The sequence below is a fragment of the Canis aureus genome, chromosome 26, assembly GCF_053574225.1.
Source record: "Canis aureus isolate CA01 chromosome 26, VMU_Caureus_v.1.0, whole genome shotgun sequence".
In the NCBI taxonomy this organism is placed as follows: Eukaryota; Metazoa; Chordata; class Mammalia; order Carnivora; family Canidae; genus Canis; species Canis aureus.
The window spans coordinates 5,292,434-5,315,831 of NC_135636.1; the positions used below are offsets into that span (position 1 = coordinate 5,292,434).

At 61.8% G+C, this 23,398-nt stretch overlaps 1 protein-coding gene across 1 annotated transcript in view; it reads left to right on the plus strand.

Annotated features, from left to right (window-relative positions):
- The first annotated feature begins 649 nt into the window (after positions 1-649).
- Positions 650-23,398, plus strand: part of LOC144298900 (uncharacterized) — a 43,098-nt gene continuing 20,349 nt past the window's right edge. Inside the window, exons 1-4 of the mRNA XM_077874098.1 lie at positions 650-724; positions 1,853-2,068; positions 18,776-18,877; positions 19,611-19,681. Of these exons, the coding sequence (XP_077730224.1) occupies positions 650-724; positions 1,853-2,068; positions 18,776-18,877; positions 19,611-19,681 (464 nt within the window). The remainder of the gene's footprint in view (positions 725-1,852; positions 2,069-18,775; positions 18,878-19,610; positions 19,682-23,398) is intronic.

Genomic DNA, 23,398 nt, shown 5'->3' on the forward strand with positions numbered 1-23,398 from the left:
AGCTGCATCTCCTGCCCTGTTTCCGCTGCCCCTTCCAGGGACCGGCTCTCTGGATTGCCAGTGCGAGGACGTCAGAAACCTGTCCAAGTCCTGGCCCATGGGCCGCGTCGACCGGGGACGCTGAGCTATCAGGCTTGGGCCGTGGCCAAGACCACGTTCACGGCGACGACAAGCTTTCAGAGCCGCGGTGGGCAGGAGCCAGAGGGGCTCTGGGCACTGGAGATGGGCCGCGCCCCCCACCCCGGGCCCGCCTCTGCCATCGGCAGTGCTGGGAAGGGAGTGGCTGCTCTCGGTGTCGGTGTCGGTGTAGGGCTGTTTGTCCTACCCCAGCTTGTCCTCAGCTACACTGGTTTGAGGCTTTTGTTTTCAGATTTGAGGTATTTTTGGGTGGGGAAGGATGGGAAAAGCATGTGGCCCTTTTCCAGATCGTTGTAGCCTGCCCCGCTCAAGTTCTCGGAGACTCAGAGCTGTGGGCTGTGACGTGGGAGGCCCTTCACCTGGGAGCCCCCGGGGCAGGTGTGGGTGTCTGCCCCTCGGGGGATCTGGGAGCCGGCTGCACAGGCGAGCGCATGGAGGAGGCACCAGGTCCAGAGCGCCTCCTCCCTCCCCGGGGCTCCCAGTGGGGATGCACGGGACAGACGCTGTGTGAATGGGCCCCAAGTTCCCGCAGCCCCAGAAGCAAGGTGGAGGCTGGGGCCGGCCAGCCGGCAAGTGGCAGCAGCCGGTGAGGCCGTCTGGCTCTGGGAGAGCAATGGGAGGGCAGAGGTTTTATGAGGCCGTGCAACCTTGGGCTTAGGGACCTTGAAGCTGCAAGTGGACGTTCTCACACCTCACGAAGCTCAAGTTTGCGTAGTCATTCATTTGGCCAGCGGGGACCTGGACCTTGGAACAGACTCCGAGAGGCAGAGTGGATAGATGTGGCCGGCTCTGGGGTGTTCCAGCAAAGAGACGGGTGGACGCACCCGCGGGGGGTGAATGGAGGCGTTGAGATCGCTGTTGGCCTGAAGGTTTTGGATCTTTATCATGTTCTGTTGCCGAACAGCTGGGTGACCTTGGGCGGTTGGTTACCTGGATCGTGATAATGCCAGCCTCGGCCCCACTCCGGGGTCAGCTGGCTGTGACCTCCGCCACTGCGGCGCCTCTCCTGGTGCCCCCTGCCCTGTCCTGCGGGCTGTGGGGCTGGGGTCTGGTAGAGGGCAGGCCTCGGGGAACGAATGCCCGCTCAGTCTGCAGATGAGAGTCATGGCTTGTGACCTCTTGAGAAATCGTGGTCCCTCTCCACCCTCCCCAGCCTCTCCAGCCTTTCCACCCTCTCCAGCAATGCAGGGGTTGCTCGTCTTTCAAAGAGGCATGGTGGAGTAGGGGTAGGGTGGGAGCAGGGGACTGAGGGAGGTCCCCTGGAGGTGGGACAGGCAGGGCCGGGCCCTGAGCACCCGGGGAGGTGCTGGTGTTGCATCCCCGATCCATGCATCGGGCATTTCCTGGTGCCGGCGCCTTAGGACGTGGGCAGCCCTCTCCAGGTGGGACTCTGATAGGAGATTTGCTCCTGGTGGCAGATATGACCCCCGCCCCCCCTTCTGTAGGATGTGGGGTGGATATGTTTGTGGGTGCACTTTCCTTGGATGAGGGGCTTCCCACGCACTCGTTGTCCCCAGGATAAGGTGCGGTTGGCGCCTTTCTTGCACGTGCCAGCGACGTTGCTTCTAATTCTGCAGACACCTGTGTGTTTGGGGGTGCTGCCCATTTCTCGGATTTCACTGATGGGAAAACAGAGGCAGAGATACCGACTGAGGGGGGATGTGGGTCCGGGGCGGGGTGGGGGATGCTGGACTCTCTCTGCCTGTCCCCCAAGCATCCCTCTGGCCCGAGGCTGGCTCTCCTGAAGGCTCCTGGCCGCCCAAACCCTGCTGATTGCTTCTGGCTCACTTTAGCAAGTCACGTGACTTCCCAAGTCTTCTGGGAGCCTCCCTCCTTCTCCTTTGGCCTGACCTTCCAGGGACTCCTGAAAAGTCTTGAACTTTGCCTGCCATGGCTGCGGGGCGCTCTGTGTGCACCACCCCGCCGGACTGTAAGCCGCGGGCGCGCGGGCGGGGAGCCCTGGGTCCGGGGGGCGGGCTGAGGTGGTGGAAACGAACCAACCAGTTTTGCAGGGATCCGGGCCTGAGCCGCCCTCCGCCCCCACCTGCGGCGCGTGGACCCTCGGAGCGGGGGATGGGGGTCCTGGGGGCGCGCGGGGGCAGGTCCCTGAGGCGCGCACGGGGATCCCGGGGGCGCGCGGGGCACGGTCCCGGGAGCGCACGGGGGCGGGTCCCGGGGGCGCGCACGGGGTGTCCCCGGGGCGTGCTGGGGAGGTCCCTGGGGCGCACGGGGAGGGGGTTGTGTCCCGGGGGCTCGCCGGAGGTCTCCCGGGTGTGCACGGGGATGCGCGGGGACGTCCCGGGAGCGCGCTGGGTGGGGGTCCCGAGGGCGCACGCGGGGGGGGTCCCGGGGGCGCATGGGGGCGCACGGGGGGGGTGTCCCGTGGGTGCCCAGGGAGGTCCCAGAGGCACGCGGGGGGGGTCCCAGGGGCGCACGGGGAGGTCCTGGGGACGCACGGGGGTGCGCGGGGGGGGTCTCGGGGGCTCACGGGGAGGTCCCGGGGGTGCACGGGGGCGCGCAGGGTGTCCCAGGGGTGCACGGGGGCGCGCGGAGAGGTGGGGGGTGCACGGGGGCTCGCGGGAGTCCCGGGAGCGCACGGGTAGGTCCCGGGGGTGCACGGGGGCGCGCGGGGAGGTCCCAGGGGTGCACGGGGCGGTCCCGACGGTGCACGGGGGCGCGCGGGGTGTCCCGGGGGCGCACGGGGAGGTCCCAGGGGTGCACGGGGCGGTCCCGGAGGTGCACGGGGGCGCGCGGGGGGAATCCCGGGGGCGCCCGAGAGGTCCCGGGGGTCCTGAGCGCGCACGGGGAGGTCCCGGGGGTGCACGGGGGTCCCGGGGGTGCACGGGGACGCGCGGGGGGGGTCCCGGGGGTGCACGGGGGCGCGCGGGGCCGGGGCGGCCGCGGGGCCTGACGCCGAGGCCAGGCGACTGGTGGCGCTCGCCCGCGCCGCCTGGAGGGGGCCCTGCGGCGGGCGCGGCTGCAAGCGGGGAGGACGGCCGCCCGGCCTGCTGCGCCCATCGCCCCGGGAGCGCCGGCCCAGGTATGGGGAGCGCGGCCGCCCGCTTTGTCTCGGGCCGGGCCCGCCTGCGGGGGGCTTGGGGGGCGGCCTCCGCTCCCTGGGGGCCCGAGCCTGCGGGGCGGGGGCGCCGGGGCCTCTCCCAGCGCGGACCGCGGGCCTGTGGGTCCCCGCGGAGGAGCAGGGCGCCCGGCCCGGCCCCGCCACCTGTGGCACGCGCCCCCGGGCCGGCACCACGCGGGGAGGGAGCCCGGGGAGCGGCCTGCGCCCTGGGGCCTGGGCCTGCCTCCCGGAGGCCGCAACCTGGAGGGCGCCCCGCGCCTCACACCGGCCTCGGGGGCGCAGGCCCTGGGCGGCGAGCGCGGGGGCCCCGGAACTCGGGAGGCCGCTCGGGGTGGGGGGGGGGGGGGCTGAAGGCCTCGCGGCGCTCGTCGCGTTGATGTGCATTGATACCGTATTGATACCGTATTGATAACGTATTGATACCGTATTGATACCGTATTGATACCGGTTGATATCTCCTTGCATCCTGAGAACGGCCTCTGGATCAGGCCTTTTGACGTTGGGTGGATTTGATGCGTGCCCACTGCGGTCCCTGAAGCCCCGTGACCCTTGGCTCCCCAAAGAGACTCTTGTCCGTGACCCTTGGCTCCCCAAAGAGACTCTTGTCCTTGGATCCCCGCGCTCCAGGGCGCTCTGGGGCGCTCCAGGGTCCGGGAGGTTATATTTGCAAATCAATCAACAAGTATTAAGAAAGGCCTTTGTGTGGAGAGGCCTGCACGGGGCCGCCGGCAGCTGGAGGGTGGAGGGGAGGCCCGGGCTGCCGGAATGAGGGGACCTTTGTGCCCGGGGAACTGGCAGGAGGCCAGACTCCTGACCTCGCAGACCAAGTAATAGTATCTTACTTTGCAATATCGCGCAGTGGCCGGGACCTCAGACGCGAGCCGCGGCCCAAGGACAGGTACTTTCCGAGAGTTTGCTCGCTCTGAATGCTCTGCGTGTGTTGCCTTTGCCTTCCATCCCTCGGAGGGAGCTGGGCTGGGTCATTGCCCCATTTTACGGGCGTGCAAAGGGAGGCAGAGGAAAGACCAGGTATCTCGTCGCAGTTGGTGGAACGGGGTGGTGCAGCCTGGGGGTCCTCGCCCTGACCGAGTGGGTGCGTGTGCTGACCTTCCTCCCCGGGGTGCCGGGGCTAGCCGCCGCCGATGGATTCTTTGCAACCTTCTGAGAAGGTGGAAAAAGTAGGAGCTGCCTGGAACCCCGAGCTCCTGGCTGCAAACCGAGGAGCTTTTACAAAGTGTCGCTCTGGCTTCTAATGGTTTCAAAAGGAGCAACTTGCAAATGTGACCCTGGGAGCTAAAGGTCGCGGGGTCAAATATGTTCCTGCAGAGGATGTTGCTGACTGGGATGGGGGGGGGTGTTAAAAAAAAAAGACCTGGGAAGAAGGCAAAAAGGCTAGAAAAATGAGGGGAGAGAGTCCTCATGTCTGACCCACCTGCTGGCCCGTTTTACAGATGAGTAAACTGACAAAGAGGGATCTGGGTCAGAGCTCTGGCCAGCGCCCGGGCTCCCGGGCTCCTTCGCCGGGATCAGCCTGGCATAAACAGCCGCATCTTGGGGGAAAGCTTCTGTTCCCTCCCGACACCCGCCCCAGCCCCGGGAGTGCCCGGAGTGGGGACGCGTGGACGGACGTCCCTGCCGGACAACCTGCCAGCTCCGGGCGGGGCTGTTGTGGGTGCCGGCCACCCAGCGGCCACCCAGCGGGCCCATCCGTCGCAGCAGGAGGCTTCCTCAGGGTGGCTCCCAGCCACAGGCCGGGCTCTGGAGAGGCCCTGCTTGGTGGCGGGGCCCCCGAGCGTGCCCCCGGCCGTGGGGCCCAGAAGGTGTGCCCAGCCTGGACTGCGGGCCCCTTCCGGAGGCGCTCTACGCCGGGGTCCCCGTGCACTCGGGGGCCTGAGCCGACATCCCCGGGGAGCCGGCAGGAGCAGCCCGGGTTAGCTGGTCGGTGCAGAAGGTATCTGGTGAAGTCAGAGCTGCGTGGGTCGCCGTCCTCGCCCTCGGGTGTTCTGGGGCCTCTGCATCGCGCTGCGGTGATGGGGGTCCTGGCCCAGCAGGGGATGGTGCCCACGTGCAGCTGGAGCCGGGCCTTGTCACGCTGCCTCCCTGCTTGGAAACACCCGCTCCTCCTAGAGCGTGTCCATCGAGGGCTGCTGCCTCGACTTCCCTTCAGCACAGGAGATGCTGTGACTGCGATACCCCATCCGTCGGGTTCTGAGGGCGAAGGGCCCGGTCCCTCCACCCCACAGCCGTCCAGGGTAGGAAGTCCCTTCTTGGTGTCTCTTCCCTTTCCTATAAAGGCAGGAAACGCGAATCTGCAGGTCCCTACACCTTCCTGTTGCCCCTGCCTGCGAGGACAGGGTTTGCTGAACACCCAGGGCCCCGTGCAGCCCGAGGGGCTCTGCTGCTCCCCTGCGTCTCGCCGCCCCGTCCTCGTGCGCGGTGTCGCCCGTGGGCCTGCTGGTGCCGCCCGGTAGAGTGTTCTGGAACCCCCTCCCCCAGCTGGGGGCTGCCTCTGCTGAATTGGCTGGAGGAGGCCCGGGTGCCCCCCACTGGGGCTGGGACCCTGTGTCACTGTGTCACCCAGTCCTCAGCAGTGGCCCCTACGTGTTTTATAAGAGTTGTTACTTTTTTTTTTAATTAAAAAAATTTTTTTTATGTTACTTTTTTTTTTTTTAACAACAATCTACTGACTAGCATCAAAGAATTTTGTCCCGGGTGGGCTAAACTAGGACAAATTAGTTTACGCCCCGGGGAGTCACGGGAACACGCCCTCCACTGAGGTCCCTCCTCCGGCCAGCAGTCCCAGGGTGGGGGGGGTGGGGGGGGTGGGGAGCCTTTGCTCCTGGCCTTTCCGAGGCATTCCGGGCCTTTCCGAGGCATTCCGGGGCTGGGCAGGAAGCCTGGGAGGGCCTGGGAGCGTCCCGGAGCCCAGCCTGGTGACCTTGCACAGTCGACGTGTCCCTTTGACTGCACAGCTGTGCTCACTGCCGCGGCGCTGCTGGACGGCAGCTGACTCGTGCCACCACCACCCCCGCCCCGCGTGGTTTCTGTCTGTATTTCCCCCAAGGTGGGCCCTGCTGCCCCGCGTGCTTCACCGGCTCACCCCTCACCCGTCACGGGGCCGGCAGGTCTGGAGACACACGGGGCCCGGAGCCTGGGGCTGGGTTGGGAACCAGCCCGTCTATGATCCCGAGGCTCCTTCTCGGGGTCGCCACGGTTCCTGCGGGGGGCGGGCGAGGTGCCCCCAGCTGGCAGGGTTCCCCCAGCAGCTGCTTCCTCGGACACAGAGCCTGTGTCTGTCCTTGCTTCTCCCTTCCTTCCTCCCCTTGCTCTCCGGGGGTGGGGGTGGGGCTCCCGCCTTCCTCTTCCCTGCTCAGGGGAGATGCTCGAGCTCCCCGTGCCCGGGCAGCCCTGGCTTTGTTCTCCGGACGCATCTGTGGGACCTTGTTCCAGCCTCCTAGCGGGGAGCAGCTGGCGCCCCGGGGCCGGGCTGCCCCGCCCGCACTGCCCTCACCGTTCCCTCACTGCACCCGTGGGCCCCGTCCAGCCACGAGCAGTTGGCCCTGGCCTGGAGCGAAAGCACCCTGAGGGGTGGGAGGCTCAAGACTCGGGCCGCGGCCAGCCAGGGGAGCAGGCAAGTGCTCCAGGCCCCCGGCTCACAGCTGCGGGGCCGCGGGTCGCTATGGGGGGGTGCAGGCCCGCATCTGGCCGGCGAGGTGCCCAGGGCCGGCGGGCCTTTAGCTGGCGGCTGCGTTCTGTGCACATTCCTCCCGGAGCTGGAGCAGCGGCCTGGCTCCTGGGACAAAAGGGCTCCATTGACTCGGTGCCACCCTCCTCCCTCCCCACGGGTGATTCTGGATGCAGATCAAAGGCGAGGTTCGGGCAGCCCACTGGGAGGAAAGAGTGGACTCTGGTGGCCCGAGACCTGGGGTGGAGCCGCCCTTCTGGGCCGTGAGCATCCTGGGGCTCCCTGCCTCTGCCCCTGCCCCGGGGCTCACGGGGGTTCGCCCCACCCGCAGCGCTGTGTCGTGTGACCTGGGGGGCTTGCTGGCGGCTTGGGTGACCCTCCCTGCGTGTGTAGCCCGGGGTCCCCGTCGGAACCGCACTTCCTCATTCTCCGAGGCGCTATCTGATCCCCCACGGGGCGGGGCGCGTCTGCCCTGTGATCTGGGACAGGTGTGTTTCCAGTTCATCACTAAAAAGATCTGAGTCGCTGGCGGGCGGGGGTGAGGGCAGGGGGCCTCCTCTCTGCTTAGACTCCGGGGGCGGGGGTGCTGAGCGGGCGGGAGGGCCCTTGGACGCCAGTGAGGCTGCGTCTTGTGTCCCAGCCCAGGAAGGGATGGGCCATTGGTCATCTGCCTGGCTCAGGGGTCGGAGAAGCTTCCTGGGTAAAGGAGGTCTGAGCCTTGTTTTTTTATTTAATTTTTTTGTGAGAGACACAGAGAGGGAGGCAGAGACCCAGGCAGAGGGAGGAGCAGGCTCCATGCAGGGAGCCCGATGCGGGACTCCATCCTGGGACCCTGGGGTCACGCCCTGGGCCCAAGGCAGGCGCTCCACCGCTGAGCCTCCCAGGCGCTCCAGCTCTGAGCTTCTTCCACTGATTTTTGACTCTCTTGCTCCAAAATAGTTTTCCCATGCTCCCCGCTGGCTGTAGACTTGGAGGAAACAGAAGCTGTTGACCAAGACCCTGGCTGGGCATGTTCACGACTTTCAAGCCTGGGCCAAGAGGTCAAAGAGCACAAACTTTTTTTTTTTTTTAATTGTGCTAAAACACACAGAACATAAAAAAAATTTCCCATTTTAATGTTTTTTGAAGCTTTTTTTGAAGTTGCACTGCAGCCGGGGAGGGAGGAAGTCCCGGGGGCTTTGGGGTGCAGGGCCTGTGGGCAGAGGCCCCGGGCCGTCCAGCAGTACCAAGCACAGTCATGTCCTGCTAGCGCCGTCGAGATGCATCCCTAAGTCTGTGTCCATCTCGTGAAACTAAAGCACCGAGTCCCCCCCTGCCCCCTCCTTGCTGCACAATTTCCGGCTCTAGGAGAGCGAGACCTCCAGGGACCCGGGTGCGAGTCCTCCAGCGGCCTCGTCGGGGTCGGGTCACACAGTATTTGGCTCCTTCACTGAGCATCACGCTTCCAGGGTCGGTGCCCCGTGGCCGGTGTCGGTGGCCCCCATGTCAAGGCCGAGTATCCTTGTGTATCTGTTGTTGGACTTGGGCTGCTGGGACTAGGATGTGGGGGCTGTCCGTCCTTCCGGGCGCCCGGACCTCTGGAAGCTCCCCCGAGCTGGCCCTCGAGAAGCCACGCACGCCTTGTGACCTCCCTGCGTCCGCTCTGCGTCCCCGGGCCCTGGTGCCCACGGGGCGAAAACCAGGCCCGCAGGCCAAGGAGGAGGGAGGCTTCTTACTGAGCTGTTCTGACAGATCCTGTAAACTCTGTGATTAATGGAACGAGAAAGCAGGAAGACTGTCTCTCATTAAAAAAAAAAAAGTCTTCAGGGTTGCTGGGTTTTATTTTCAATTAAAAGGGTCTGATTTTGTTTCTGGAGAATGGTTCTAATTTGGATAAATGGTTCGGTCTGGGAACTGCATGCCGGCGCCCGTGATCTGGGAGCGCAGTTACCGGGTCCCCGTGGCTGCTTTGCGCAGGGATGGGGCGGGAAGGGGGTTGAGTTGAGAAAAAGGAGGCACAGGCCGAGCCGGGGCTTCCCACTTGTCTAACTGGGACCGGTGTCAAAGCCTTCGCTCTCCGTGCTGTTTAACCGGTGGGGTGAGGTCTGCTGCTCATCACTGAACACGGGGCTGGGGGGTGGGGAGGCGCTGAGGACGCCCCTTGGTGACAGCGTGCACTGGGGTCTTCCGGGGACCTGCCAGCCGTCCTTCCCCTGGTCTCTTACCCTTGGAAGGAGCTCAATCCCCAGGAGGCACTTCCTTCCGGGGGACACACACCTGGGGACGGGGACACACACCCGCCACTGCCCCCTGTGCCCTTCCTGACACCCCTGGGCGGCGGGAGTCCCGCCCTCCTCAAGTCCGGGCTTCTCCAAGGACAAGAAGCAAGGCTGCTGCTTTCATTTTTGTGCGATAAGAGCTCGGGGAGGAGCGTGGGGTTAGCTGGGTGCCCGTGGGCGAGGCGCTTGGTCCCCGGGAGTCTCTGTGCCGCCCCCGAGGCTGTGGTTCCAGGCCCACCCAGGGACGTTCTAGAAGCTTCCTCGCCGGAGGGAGGGGCGTGCACACACGTGTCCCCAGGGCTTCCACAGGCTTCCCGAGGCCACCACGTCCTGTTTTTGGAATTTTGGAAGGTTCGCCTTGCATTCGACTGCGTAGTCGGACGAGGCCGCTGACGCGTCCACGGGACTGGAGGGTCTCGTCCACTGTGATGCTCTTGGAAAGCAGCCACACTCCAAGCTGTCGTTTTACTGAAAGCCGTCAGTCAGTGCCCGCTAGGGATCCACGCAGGCCCCCGGACAAGGGCGCAGACGCTTTCCTCTGCTCGGAGCACAGAGGAATGTTCTTTCTGGACAGAGGCAGAGGTGGGCCTTCCAGCAGCCCACACCGTGCGGGCGGCCACAATCCTTTCCTTTGTCTGACGCTCAGAATGGATCCAGTGTCGACGCACAGTCACCAGGACGTGAGAGCTCATGTCTCATAGTTAAACGGGGGTTTGTTCTCGGAAAAGTGCCAGGCACCCGGCAAAGCCCTGTGGGGATGAGAGCGGCCCGTCCTGCGAACGGGCGTTGTGTCCAGCCGGCCCAAGGTCACGTTCACAGCATCCTTTCTCTGGGACTGTGCATGTGAAAAAAAAAAACAAAACAAACAACCAAAAAACCCAAACCGTCCAGATTCTGGAGAGATACTAACCTTCGCGGTGCGGTACACGTGGTGCCACAGCCTCCGCCTGCCATCGTGAGGGGGATGCAGCAGGTGAGGTGACGGCAAGGGGCTGGCCTTGCTCGCAGGCCACACGGCATCCACCCGGCCCAGCCCGGCCCGTCTGCCCCAGAAATGGACATCAGGCGCCTGGAGGGCCGAGGTGTGACTCCACCCCCTGCCTGTTTCCTTAATGCGCTCTTCTGGCCCCGGCCTGATGCATGACAGGTGTGGCCGAGGACGCGCCAGAAGGGCTCTGGGAGGACCGCCGGGTCCCCGGGTGCTCTTCACCGTCGCCGTGCTGCAGGAAGGGGGCAGCTTGGGGCCGGGTCAGCCTGGAGGCGGCAGGGCAGGGCTTGCAGGCCCCGGCGCCAGGAGGGAGGGTCAGAGGCAGAGGGAGGAGCTGCTGAGCAGGGAGCCTGAGTTGGGCTCAGGACCTGAGCCGAGGACAGATGCTCAGCCCACGGAGCCACCCGGGTGCCCTTCCCGTCTGTATTCCTAACGAGGTGCATGCACTGACCCCCTGACAGGTGTCGAACCATCCTTGCATTCAAGGCACGAGTCTCACTCCATCATGGTAAAGATTCTTTTATTTATTTATTTATTTATTTATTTATTTATTTATTTATAAAGATTATATTTATTTATTCAGAGAGAGAGAGAGGCAGAGACACAGGCAGAGATCCAAGAAGCAGGATCCATGAAGGGAGCCCGATGTGGGACTTGATCTCAGGACCCCAGGATCATGCCCTGGGCTGGAAGGGAGACGCTTAACTGCTGAGCCACCCAGGCGTCCCTATTTTATTTTTTTTTAAAGATTTTATCTATCATGAGAGACACAGAGAGAGGCAGAGACACAGGCAGAGGGAGAAGCAGGCTTTACGCAGGGAGCCTGACGTGGGACTCGATCCCAGGACCCCAGGGTCATGGTCTGAGCCCAAGGCAGACGCTCAGCCGCTGAGCCCCTGGGTGTCCCTCCTGTTGCATGTATATCCGCTCTCATCTTTATTATTTCTTTCCTTCTACGAACTGTGTCTGCGCGCGTCCCTGTGCGTGCGTCTGCATGCTGCAGATCCCCAAAATGGAAGCCTGGGGCCTGGGCTTTGGTCGGCGCGCCCCTATTCCTTTTCCCCGTTGTCACGCTCACCGTGCAGAGGGCTTCGGGGTGACAGGCCAGGGCGGGGGTGGGGGCGGGGGGCCGAGGGGGGCCGAGGGGAAGGGGCGCCCGCCCGCACCCTGCCCACCTGAAAGGCCGCCTGCGTGGCCCTGAGTGCGCCCTCCCCTCGACGGGCGAGCAGAGGCCTCCTGTTGCTGCGTCGCCCTGCAGCCAGGCGCTTGGTGTTCACGTCGTATTTCCACCTGTGGACTTGTCCTTGGGCTCACCCTTCCTTGTCCGTGGGATGCACCCCTGCACGGGGGGGCTGGGGACACGGTGCCACCCATTGGCCCCGTGGGCTCCGGGTCCTTCCAGCCGTCGTGGAACACAGTGGGGTCACCCCTTCGTGCCGGGTGCTCCCCCCGGACCCCCCCAACTGTGCTGGCGGGGCTGGAGGGCCAGGAATGTGGACACGTTTGTGGTTCTCCATGCAGGTGGACATAGGGCCGCATCACGTTCCCAGTGGGACCCCAGCTAGGCGCTGGCTGTCCCCGGGAGGTCCTGGCTGTGCCCCGAACGGAGGGCCCGTCTGTCCCCGTGCCTGCCGCCCCGGCTGTCCCCGTGCCCACCACCCCGGCTGTCCCCATGCCCACCGCCCCGGCTCCCACACCCTCTGACCCCCGAGCGCCGTGTCGATGCCCCATCCCGGCCTGTGTCTTGCCCTGGGCACCGTCCCCACCGGTGCGGCACCAACTTCGTTGTCTCTGGCCAGCGCACGCGCACAACCGTCCCCGTCCGTCCTCTGGGTCTTTGTCCCGGGGCAGCCGGAGAAACCTTTTTGGGCATCTTGAGCCACATCTCAGCGCTCCTTTGCTCAGAACCTTCCAAGGGTCCCGTTTCTTTTCTTTTCTTTTCTTTTTTTTTTTTTTTAAAGATTTATTCATTCATTCAGAGAGAGCGAGGAGAGAGGCAGAGACACAGGCAGAGGGAGAAGCAGGCTCCATGCAGGGAGCCCGACATGGGACTCCATCCCGGGTCCCCAGGATCACACCCCGTGCTACAGGCGGCGCTAAACCGCTGAGCCACCGGGGCTGCCCAAGGGTCCCGTTTCTGTCTGGGGCCGAGTCTGAGCGAGCTCTGCTGGGCATTTGGGGGGTGAAGTGTCCCCTGAAATGGAACGGAGACTGAGGCACGGGGGTGCCCTGCGGGGGGAGCTGTGCCCCTAGACTGAGGCGTGTGTGGGGCGCCGGCCCATCCCACGCAATGACCCCGGGTGGGATGTGAGGCAGTCGTAAGGACCTGAGGGAGGTCCAGGAGGCTCGAGGAGGAGTGGGCTCAGGAGGGGGGCGGTTTTCCACCAGGCGTCGGGTGAGGCCTTGGTGAGGGTGCGGTACTGTGGCAGACATCTGAGGTCACAGGCGCGAGAAGAGCACGTGCAAATGTCCTGGGGCAGCAGCTGCCCGGCAGGCTACAGACGAGCAGGGAGGCAGACAGGCCCCAGTGGGCAGGGTCGGCCTCAGGGGGCCTGTGGGCCTGGGATCAGAGGTCTCGGGTGCCGAGTGTCGTCACGGCCTGGTCCCTGGCGGCCTGCAGATGCCAGGATGGTCAGCTGGGGACGGGGGCCAGGCCTCCTCTGCAGTTTTGTAGGCGTGGGACGGGGGTGGGGTGGGGTGGAGGTTGGCTCTGGGTGAGCCGTGGAGACGGGTGGGAGGAGCGTGTCCGCGGAGGTCATCCCCAGTTCTGGCCCGGAGGGTGGAGGGTCACGTCGCCTTGGGGCACAGCCCGGGGAGGTGAGCAGCGGGGACTCCCAGAGCTCAGGGGTTCAGGAAGAGGGGGCGAGAAGGGGCTGGAGGAGGCTGGGGTGGGGGGGCTGGGTGGGGGAGGCCGGGTTGGGCGCTGCAGCTGGGCCGAGCATGCGCAGGACGGCCCAGGACGGGCTTGGGGCCAGGGCCAGGGGCCTCCACGGGTGGCGAGGGCCTGTCTGGCAAGAGGGCAGGAGGCCGCAGGCAGGTGCTGGTGGGGCTGTGGCTGTGGCCGGGGTGGCCCGGGACCGCTGGGCACTTGCTGGGGATGGTTACCAGGGGTCGCGGGCCAACGACACAATGGGGGAGACAGCAACTGCGGCCTCAAGGGGATCAGGCAGTGGGCTGTTGGGAGCCCCTGGGCTGAGGAGGGCGTCCGGGTGCGGGGTGGCCTGCAGCGGGAGATGGGAGACAGTGGCTCTGCACGCAGGGTGCCGACCAACCATGTGGGTGCCAGGCTGTCAGAGGAGTGGGGGGGGAATGCAGCACCCTCCTGGGGAGGGTCCCTGAGGGCTACACCCGGTGCTCCTTGCAGGTGGTGACCTGGGCTTGTGCCTCTGTCCCTCCCCTTCCTGACCTGGTGCGGAGCAGGTGCAGGTGTGGACCCGGCCAGAAGGGGTCCCTGTGGCCCTGGGCTCCTCGGAGGGGGGGGGGGCGGGGACAGCCCCCGGGTGTCCTCCTGGCCGTGTGCTCCCGCCCCCAAGGTGAGAGCCTGCCGCCCAGAGGGCCCTGGAGCCAGTGCTCCCAGCAGCGCCAGAGGTGGCCTAGTGCCGCCGCCCCGAGTGGCTCCATCCCTGCCCAGCGAGGGCCCCTCTGGCCCCGGGACGTGGCCTCCCCTCCTCCCGCGGCGTCACCGCAGGCCCCTGTCTCCCCTGCCCCGGCCCCGACCCTCCGCCACGAGCCCCCACTGCCCCGTTTCCAGCAGGGTCAAGCCTCACCCTGAGCCGGGCACACGGCGCCACCGGGACCACATCCCCGTGGGTGCCACCGTCCCTGCGTCCCTCCCACACTGTAAACCGGGGTATGATGGTGGGCGGGGAACGGTGGCCGTGAATCAGTGTCGCTCGGCTAATTGGATCTCAAAGGGCAGCAGATAGGAGGCCGCAGGCCCCAAGGCTCGGCCCGGGTGTGACCGCAGGGAGTGGCCTCCGTCGCCGCCGCCACCTTCAGACCTGGCGTCTGTCTGTGTTGACTCACTCCCCCCACCCCGGGCTGCTGCGCACAGGGTGCCCCAGCTACAGGGTGACGAGGGCGGGCAGTGCCGCCTGTGCGGGGCCGGGGGATGCCCAGGACACCTGCGGTGCTGCTCCTGCGGGATGGGCATGGACCGAGACGCTGCAGAAGCCCTGAGCTGACTTGGAAGGAGGGTGAAGACGATGGCGGATCTAGCGCAACAACATACTCTCTAACTTCTGAGTTTGTATGTTTGGAAGCTCAAGCCCAGAACGTATATGGCCTCTTTCATTTTTAATTTAAAAAAAAAATATTTTTTTTAAGAGAGAGAATGGAGGGGGTGCAGCAGCAGGAGGGGGGGAATCTTAGCCAGACACCACACTGACTGTGGAGCCCCAGGTGGGATTCGATCTCAGGACTCTGAGATCGTGACTTGAGCCGAAATCAAGAGCCAGTGGAACCACCCGGGCGCCCCCGCCCGTGTTCAGCCTTCAGGGGAGGTCAGCGAGGCCACTTGTTCTGAGGCTGGACCGGACAAGAACTCTCCTGACCTTCACTTTTGCTTTTCTGAGATCGAGGTATAATCGGGGTACGACACTGTGCCAGTTTCAGGCGTGCAACACGGCGCTCCGCAGGCGTGCACAGGCAGTGGGGTCAACGTCGGCCGCCACTGGGGCGTCGCCCCGTCACCCACCCCTGGCCGCCCTCGGCTCTACGTCGGTTGCCGTGCGTCCGGCGGGCCGGGCAGCGTGTGGGGCGCTTGGGGGTCGCGGCCTGCGCTCAGAGTCCCCGTCCCGGGGCCCGAGGCACGAGGTCCTGCCAGGTGTGTGGCCGAGGGCGGCGCCGGCCTGCTGGTCCCACGGACGTCCCGTCCCTGGACAGAGAATTTGCTGTTTCCCTTTTCTGGGTTGCAGCGGCCGTGACCGTGGGTGGCAGCGGCTCAGCGGGGGAAGCAGGCGCGTTCGGGGGCCGCGCCTTCCGGGGCCAACCTCACAGGGACTTTCGGGGGCTGGTGGTGTTGATGAAACCGGTTACTAAGAAACCTGTAGCCGCACAGCGCAGAGCAGGGCGGCCCCCGCCTGCGGGGCTGGTGCATTTGCTCAGGAAAGGGGTGGCGCAGCTGCTGGCCTGTCCTCGTGGACACGGCGTGGACCGGAGGCCAGGGCACTCGGCCTCGGGCTGCCGGGCTCCTCCTTCTCAGTGGGGCTCCCCGGGGATCCCGCCCCTGGACCGTCTTGGTGCAGGGGAAGGGAAACCTGCGTGTGTGGTCTGGGCCTGCGCCTGCGCCCCTCCTGCAGCTGGTCTCCTGGGGGGGCACCCCACTGCTGGGGTCGGGGTTCACGCTCGCCGGGTGAAGGAAGTGCCGGGTGCCAGCTGGGGCTGCAGGCAGGTAAGATGCACCCCATGGGGTTAGCCTGTGGCTTTGAGGTTTGCACTTGGGGCCGTGGGGCCCACTTGGCAGGAACCTCTCGAGGCTCTGCCCCCGACCCCGGCGGCCGTCTTCTCTGTCCACACGCCCTGGTGCTGCCCCCGGCTCCCTGGCTCGGGCAGGTGGAGCAGCAAAGACCCCTCCTCTGTGGTCCTGTGCCGACCCTGCTGTGCCCCAGGAGCACAGTCCATCCTCTGCGGGACGGGCCTCACTTTTTTCCTGGGGTCTCGTGCAGCCAGAAGCCAGGGGTGGGCGGCTGCGGCCTCATGCGGGGCAGGTGGGCTGTGGTGAGAGCCCGTCCCGGCCTCGGGGTTCCCCAGGGAGCCCCAGACCCCGCTGCGAGGGGGCCAGAGGGTGAGCGGAGGCAGGCTGACAGCATGGGTAAGCAGCAAAGCGGATTTTTTTCATTCCTGCCCAGTGTTTATTACCCGCACTCCGTTTGTGTGCGGAAAACCCCAGACAAAGGTTCGATCCTGCAGACTGAGGCCCAGACGCACGGCCACGCTGCGGGGTCGGGCCCCGGGATGAGGCGGCTTGGATGTGGGCTGGCGAGCCGCAGAGGGGCGTCACTCAGCAGGGGCAGGGAGGTGTAGGGGAAACAGGACCCCGAAGTGTCTGCAAAGCCAAAGCCTGAATCCGCCTTGGAAAGACGAACAGCAGTGAAGGAACCTCAGAAATGCGAGTGTGGGGAGCAAGGTGCCCGGCGACGGGAGTGGGACTCGGGGTGTCACCCCCCGATGGGTTGGCCGGTTGGCGTTCCTGCGGCTGGAGGCCAACGGGCCCCTGCTGCTCCCTGCAGACGCAGGGGGATGGATGCTGCGCGCCAGACCCGGAGAGGTTAATTCTGGCCTGGAAGCCGCTGGAATTTGCACATGTGTTAGCCATAAAGGCTTTGCTGTCGCCCACCCGGCGGCTCCCGGGCTAAGGCATTGGAGTTTCGCGTGGAATCAGGGATGGGAAGCCCGAGCAAGGGCCGGGGTGGCCAGGTCATGGGGGCTCCCCGCCTTCCGCTCCCCCTCCTGGTGGCCCCGCGCGGTCAGGCCGCCCTTCCTCGCCCCAGGAGGAGAGCCGCGTCCCCTTGGTCCTGTGGGGCTCTGGCCGTGGGCGTCCCCGCACCCCCGCCCGGCTTCCTTCGGGCTAAGTGACCCGTCCTCCGCCGTCTCGCTGGCACCCTGGCTCCCACCCTGCGGGGTTTCCCCTTCCCTGCAAGAACCCAGGGCCACAGCACAGAACGGGACAGGATTTTCCAGCAGCTGGAAGGCCCTGAGGATGGGGCGGGGTGCAGAGAGCCCCCAGGCTGTGCAAGGGCCCTAACCCTTTGCTCCCGGCCTGCCGGGACCCTCACCCCTCTCCGGCAAGGAGGGCTCCCCGGTTTCCTTGGTTGAAGGGGCAAACTGGAGAAAAAGACTTTCCACTTTGGGATTTTCCTTTTTTTTTTTTTAAGATTTTATTTATTTATTCATGAGAGAGACAGAGAGAGGCAGAGGCGTAGGCAGAGGGAGAAGCAGGCTCCATGCAGGGACCGGATACGGGACTTGATCCCGGGACCCTGGGGTCATGGCCTGAGCTCGCTCCACTGCCGAGTGCCACCCCCTGGCCCCGAGGCCTCAGCTGCAGGCACGCAGACCCCCCAGCAGAGGCGAGGGGAGCACATGGAAGCAGGGGCCCGGCCTGCCCTGCCCGCGTGCCCGGAGGCCGCTGTCTCCACTTCCCAGCTGCTGAGAAGCCTGAGCCTCCTCCGGGCTGCGGGCGGGTGGGCGGGCGGGGGAGGGAAGCTAATTCGTGTCAGATGGAGGGGCGCCGGGGGGGCCGTGCTCGCTCGCCTGGCTTTTGTTTCCGGCCTCTGACTCCTGACGGTGCCGTGGCCATGGGAGGCCACGGGGAGGCTGCTGCGCCCCTGCCCCCTGCCCGTCTCTGGTCGCGCTTGGCGGGAACTCCTGCAGAGGGAGAGGGGCTCAGCGCCCACCAACTGGGGGGCTCCTGCCGGGCCGGCCATGCGGCTGCGCGCCCTGACCTCGGGGCCGCCTGGAGGCTGCGCTCACCGGGCCCGGCCGCGCCGGCACCCGCGCCGGGTGAGTGGGTGCGAGCCGTGGGTGTGCGGGGGGGGGGGGGGTGGGGGGGGCGGGAGCTGGGGAGCCGGGTCTCTGGGAGCCAAGAGCTTTTGGGCCAGGGCGCCTGCGAGTGTGCCCTTGTCGGTGCACATTGGCGTGTTTCTGTGCACGTGGGCGCCTTGCATGGCCCTCAGGGGGTCGAGGCGGGAGGCCGGCGCCCTGGGGAGCGCACATGGGGGACAGTCGGGGGGCCAGCTGTCCGATGCAAGTGCCATTTGAACACTCTCCCTGGACTCCTTTCCTGGGGTGGGAGTGGGACGCTGGCCGCAGCCCAGATTCCCCCCAAGGGAGGGGGCCCCCAGCCTGCTGGTGCTGGGGCTGTGCCGACTGCCTCACCAGGGCCACGCCGCCCTCCTGGTCCAGGAGACGCCCCGGGCCCCGCTGGCTCCAGCAGCCGTCCATCTGAGCCTGGTAATTAGGCATTTATTACATTTTTTCTCCTGGAAACTTGTAAGGTTCTGAGAAATGAAAAGTCGCAGCAGCGGCTACTTCCCGTCACTGTGGCCGCCCCGCGCTCGCGGGTGTTCGGCGTCAGGGCCCGACACTATTGCCGGGAGCCTGGGGACAGTGTGTGGTGGTGGAGGGCGTCCACGCCTGTGTCCTCCGCTGCCGGCGGCCGGACGGCCCAGTGGGCATCGTCCCGGAGGCGCGGGGGCCCCTGTGTCCGTGCATGGAGGTTGGTCTGTGTTTTTGGCCGGGGTCCGCCCCTGGGAATGACACCTGCGGTTTCCCGGCCCCGGAGGTCACGCCTAAATCCTCTCTCCCAGGCCCGGATTCTGCTGATTTGGCCTTTGTGGGGGTCGCTGTTGTGCGCCGTGACTGCACCCGGGGGACCCACGGAGAGTTCTGTGGAGAGTTCTGTGCAGCTTCGCATTCCGCAGCGCACAGCAGAGCCTTACCCGCGGGCGCACGGGGAGCTTTCCCTTTGCTCCATTTTGCAGAGACTTTTTTTTCCTTCTATAAAGGGACCTCACGGTCAAGACGGGCGCTGATGACTGGGTGCCCCTCGGGGAGTCCCCGGGGAATGGGCAGCCCCGCGCGCTGCCCTTCCAACTGTCTGCTGCTAACAATTAAATGCAATTTAGATTCCTGAACTGAGCCTGCCCAAGGCCCCGCCTCGCAGCTCCCGCCCCTGGCACGCTGCGGCCCCACCTCCCCGGAGCAAGGAGCAAGGAGCGCGGCATCAGGTGAGAACAAAGGCCGGCTAATCCCGCCGGCTCACCTCACACCGGGGATGTTCTGTGCGGGTGACGCGGGAGCAGAGGCCGGGGCTCAGGGATGGGCCCGCCCGGCTCAGCGCCTCGCTGGGGAGCCTGCAGCCTTCTAGCTGCGGCCCAGCGGGTAGGAAAGCCGCGGAACACAGTGCCTCTTTCTCCCTGGGTGCAATAAAGGTATTTGGAAGGAATAAAAGATCCCAGTGTCCCCCAGTTGGCCCACTGACTGGGGCTGATTCATGCCTCGTTAACAAACGGTAATTGAGGGTCCAAGGCCCACTGTCTGCAGGCGCTGTGCAGGGGCTGGGGACGCGGGGGAGAGCCCTGTGCCCCGCGATGGAGCCCGCACGGGAGAGAAGGCACAGAAGCCACCCTGACACGCGGGGGAAGGGATGTGCCAGCTGGGGCACAGCCACGAGGACTGTATTTTGAGATGTCTGAATGCCTGCTCCTGTCTGAGCGCAAGCCGGGGGGAGACAGGGCCCGAGCCCACAGCCTTGGACTTCGGCCGTGTGGTTTCGGTTTTGCGTCCTCCCGTCCGTGTTTGTGGGACTGGGGTGGTCATGGTTACGCACACAAGGGCCCTGCCGAGGTCCCGGGTTTCACAGTGGGAGCACCGAGGTCCCTGTCTTGCAGGCACTGGGGGGCTCTCAAAGAGTTCAGTCTCCGTAATGAGCAGGTGATTGGGTGCCTTCTGTTTACGCAGGGTGGGTCCTTCTGGTGTGGTCCACGACGTAGTGGTGGCACCCAGTCCTGGCTGCAGGTTGGCATCATGGGGTGAGTTTGGAAAAAAAAATGTGTACTCTGGCCCCATCTCCAGATGGTCTGTCTTAACTGGGTGGGGTGGGGTTTACACAGAGTGGTTTCAAAAGCTGAGCAAGTGGGCAGCCCGGGGGGCTCCTTCAGCCCAGGGCGTGACCCAAGGGTCCCAGGATCGAGTCCTACATCCAGCTCCCTGCATGGAGCCTGCTTCTCCCTCTGCCTGTGTCTCTGCCTGTCATGAGTAAATAAATAAATAAAATGTTTAAAAAAAAAAAAAGCTGACCTGGTGATTCCTGCGGCTGTTGGTGCGCACGACTGGTACCTGGTATCTATAGTATTTGGTCATTTACAGTAGCTCTGTTCCTAGGCGGGATGGGAAGTATCCTTTGGGTCCCCAAGTCCCTAGGCACGTGCCCGGGGCCCCGGAGCGTGCACTGCAAGCAGCAGAACCTGCATCCTGCTTGGTGCACGACACTGCCCCCTTAGGCTTGACAAGATCAGCAAAAACACCACAAGATGCCTGAGGATTCGACAAGCCTGCAGAGGAACTGGGAGTGGTCAGGTGGAATGTGGGGACCTGTAAGCTGCCTGCACTCCAGACAGCTGGAATAGCAGGGAAGACTGGAGCAGCCAGAGCAGCTGCCCACATGGGAATCCCCCCTCGGCCGGTTCCAGGCCCTTATAAGGCCAACCGGGGGATGGTAGCTGTGAGCGGTTAGGCTGTGGGTCAGGGAGTAAGGGGTCGTGGTCTGAAACCATCGAGTTGTGCATGTAAGCACGTGCAATTTTCAAAGTTGTTTTGGCTGTTCTTAGTGCTTTGAATGTAAACATGAATTTTAGAACCCATTTGCCGATTTATTTATTATTTAAAAAAAAATCCTGCTGGGATCTCCATTGGGATGGTGTGGAATCTGTAGGTTGTACGGAAGAACTGCATCTTGACTCGAGCGAGGCTTACCATCCATGAACATGGTATATCCCTCCGTTCTGTCTCCAGGTCTTCCTCACTTTCTTTCTGAAATGGCTTGTGTTTTTTTTTTTTTTTTTTTTTTAATATATGGTTAGGTGAGAATGTTTTTTTTTATTTTTATGTATTTTTAAAGAATTTTTAAAGATTTTTATTTATTTATTAGAGACAGAAATAGAGAGAGAGACAGGCAGAGGGAGAAGCAGGCTCTGTGCAGGGAGCCCGACGTGGGACTCGATCCTGGGTCTCCAGGATCACGCCCTGGGCCGAAGGCAGGCGCTGAACCGCTAAGCCACCTGGGCTGCCCTGGTTTGTGGTTTGTTTTCTTTTTTTTTTATCTTTTAGGTGTTTCACGTCTTTTGTTAGATTTACTCCTAAGACTTAATGTTTTTGATGATACTATAAATGGTAATATTCTTTGAGTTTCAGTTTCTGAATGTGCATTGCTAGGAAGTAGTTTGTACATCCAGTGAACTCCTGTCCTTCAACTTGGCTAAACTTCTTTGTTAGTTCTAGAGGGTTTTTTGTACATTTCATAACTTTTTTTTGTTTGTTTTTATAGACAGTGGTGTCTGTGACCAAGGACAGTTTCACTTCTTCCTTTGCAAACTGGATACTTTTTATTTATTTTTCTTGCCCAGATGCACTGGTTAGTGTTAAATAGAAATGTTCATTGCAGACATCTGTGCCTCATTCCAGAGCTTAAAGGGAAAGCATTCAGTCTGTTGTTGTTAATTTGGGGTTTGCTATAGGTTTTATCGAGTTGAGGAACCCTTTCTCTATTTTGATTTGAGAGTGTTTATCAGAAAGTGTATGTTGGATTTTGTCAGACTTTTTTTTTTTCTTTTTCCTGATTAATTGAAAGATTGTGTAGGTTTCTTTTTTAGTTTATTGTTTGGTATTTGAATGTTAAACCAACTTTGCCCCCCTGGGATAAATCCTGTTTGCTATGATGTATTATTTAGAAGTGTGTTGTTGGGGGCACTTGGGAGGCTCAGTGGTTGAGTGTTTGCCCTCGGCTCAGGTTGTGATCCTGGGGTCCTGGGATCCAGTCCCCCAGTGGGCTCCCCGCAGGGAGCCTGCTTCTCCCTCTGCCTGTGTCTCTGCCTTTCTCTTCTCTCATGAATAAATAATAATAAAAAAATTATAAATGTGTTTAGTTTCCAAAAACTTGGGAATTTTATGGAGATCTTTTATTTATGGTTTCTAATATAATCCCGTTGTGATTGGAGAATATATTTAGTATGGTTTGAATGCTTTTAAATTTATTTAGACTTAAAAAATTATTTAGACATGTTTTATGTCCTAGACTGTGGTCTGCCTCATTAAACATTCCATGTGTGCTTGAAAAGGACGTGTATTCTGTTGCTGTTGGGTCAGATAGTCTATCAGTGTCAATTAGGTCAGGTCTTTTGAGAATGTTATGTATCTTTGGTTATTTCCTGCAATAACTATCAATTGTTATTATTGATAAAAATAATTATTAGTGATTGAGAACGGGTCTATTAGCTTGTTGGGGCTGCTGTAACAAAATACTGTGGACTGCAGGACTTAAGTGCAGTAATTTATTTTCTTACAGTTCTGAAGGCTGGGAGTCCAGGATCAAGGTGCTGACAGCCTTGGTTTTTCTGAGGCCTTTTTCCTTGGTTTTTAGATGACTGTCTTCTCACTGACTCCTCAAATGGACTTTTCTCAGTGTGCAAGCCTCCCCACCTCCCCGCCCGTATCTCTTCCTCTTCTTGTAAGGGCAGCAGTCCTACTGGAGTAGGATCCCACCCTTATGACCATGTTTGACCTTATTCACCAGTTTAAAATGTCCCATCTCTACATACAGTCATATTCAGGGTTAAGGCTTTTTTAACGTATGAATTTCATGAGAGCACAGTTCAGTCTAAAAGAGAGAGAAACAGTTTCCTTTTTTTTTTTTGTATTTTTTTATTGGAGTTTGATTTGCCAACATATAGTATAACACCCAGTGCTCATCCAGTCAAGTGCTGCTGTCAGTGCCCGTCACCAAAGAAATAAGATTCTGACAATATTTACACATTTGTCTATTTATGTCTTTGCAATTCTATCATTTCTTGCTTTATGGATTTTGAAAGTATTGTTAATAGGTGCATAAATGTTTAGGATTATATGTTCTCTTAATGCATATACCCTCTTATTGTGAAATCCCTTTCTTTATCAATAGTAACATTCTTTAACCTGGAATTGACTCTGTTTGATATTAATATAGCCACTCCAGCTTTCATTTAACATTACCCTTGTATGTTTTCTCTGTCTTGTCTTTATTTTATTTTATTTTTTTTAAAGAGAGACACACAGAGAGAGGCAGAGACACAGGCAGAGGGAGAAGCAGGCTCCCTGCAGGGAGCCCGATACAGAACTCGATCCCAGGACCTCAGGATCATGACCTGAGCCAAAGGCAGATGTTCAACTGCTGAGCCACCCAGGCATCCCTGTCTTTTCACTTTTTAAAAGAATATAATCTGACAACCATTGCCTTTGAGTTAAGGCATCTAAACTATGTACATAATGTGACTACTAATACAGTTAGATTTAAATCATCAATTTGCTGTTTGTTTTGTTTCTTTTACCTAACCTTTACTCTGCTTTCTCTTTTCTGCCATGTTTAGATTAGTTGAACTTTTATTTACTTTAATTTTTTATTTTAAAAACTTTTATTTTTAAGTGATCTCTACACCCAATGTGGGGCTTGAACTCAGGGCCGGAGATCAAGGGTCTTGTGCTCCACTGACTAAATT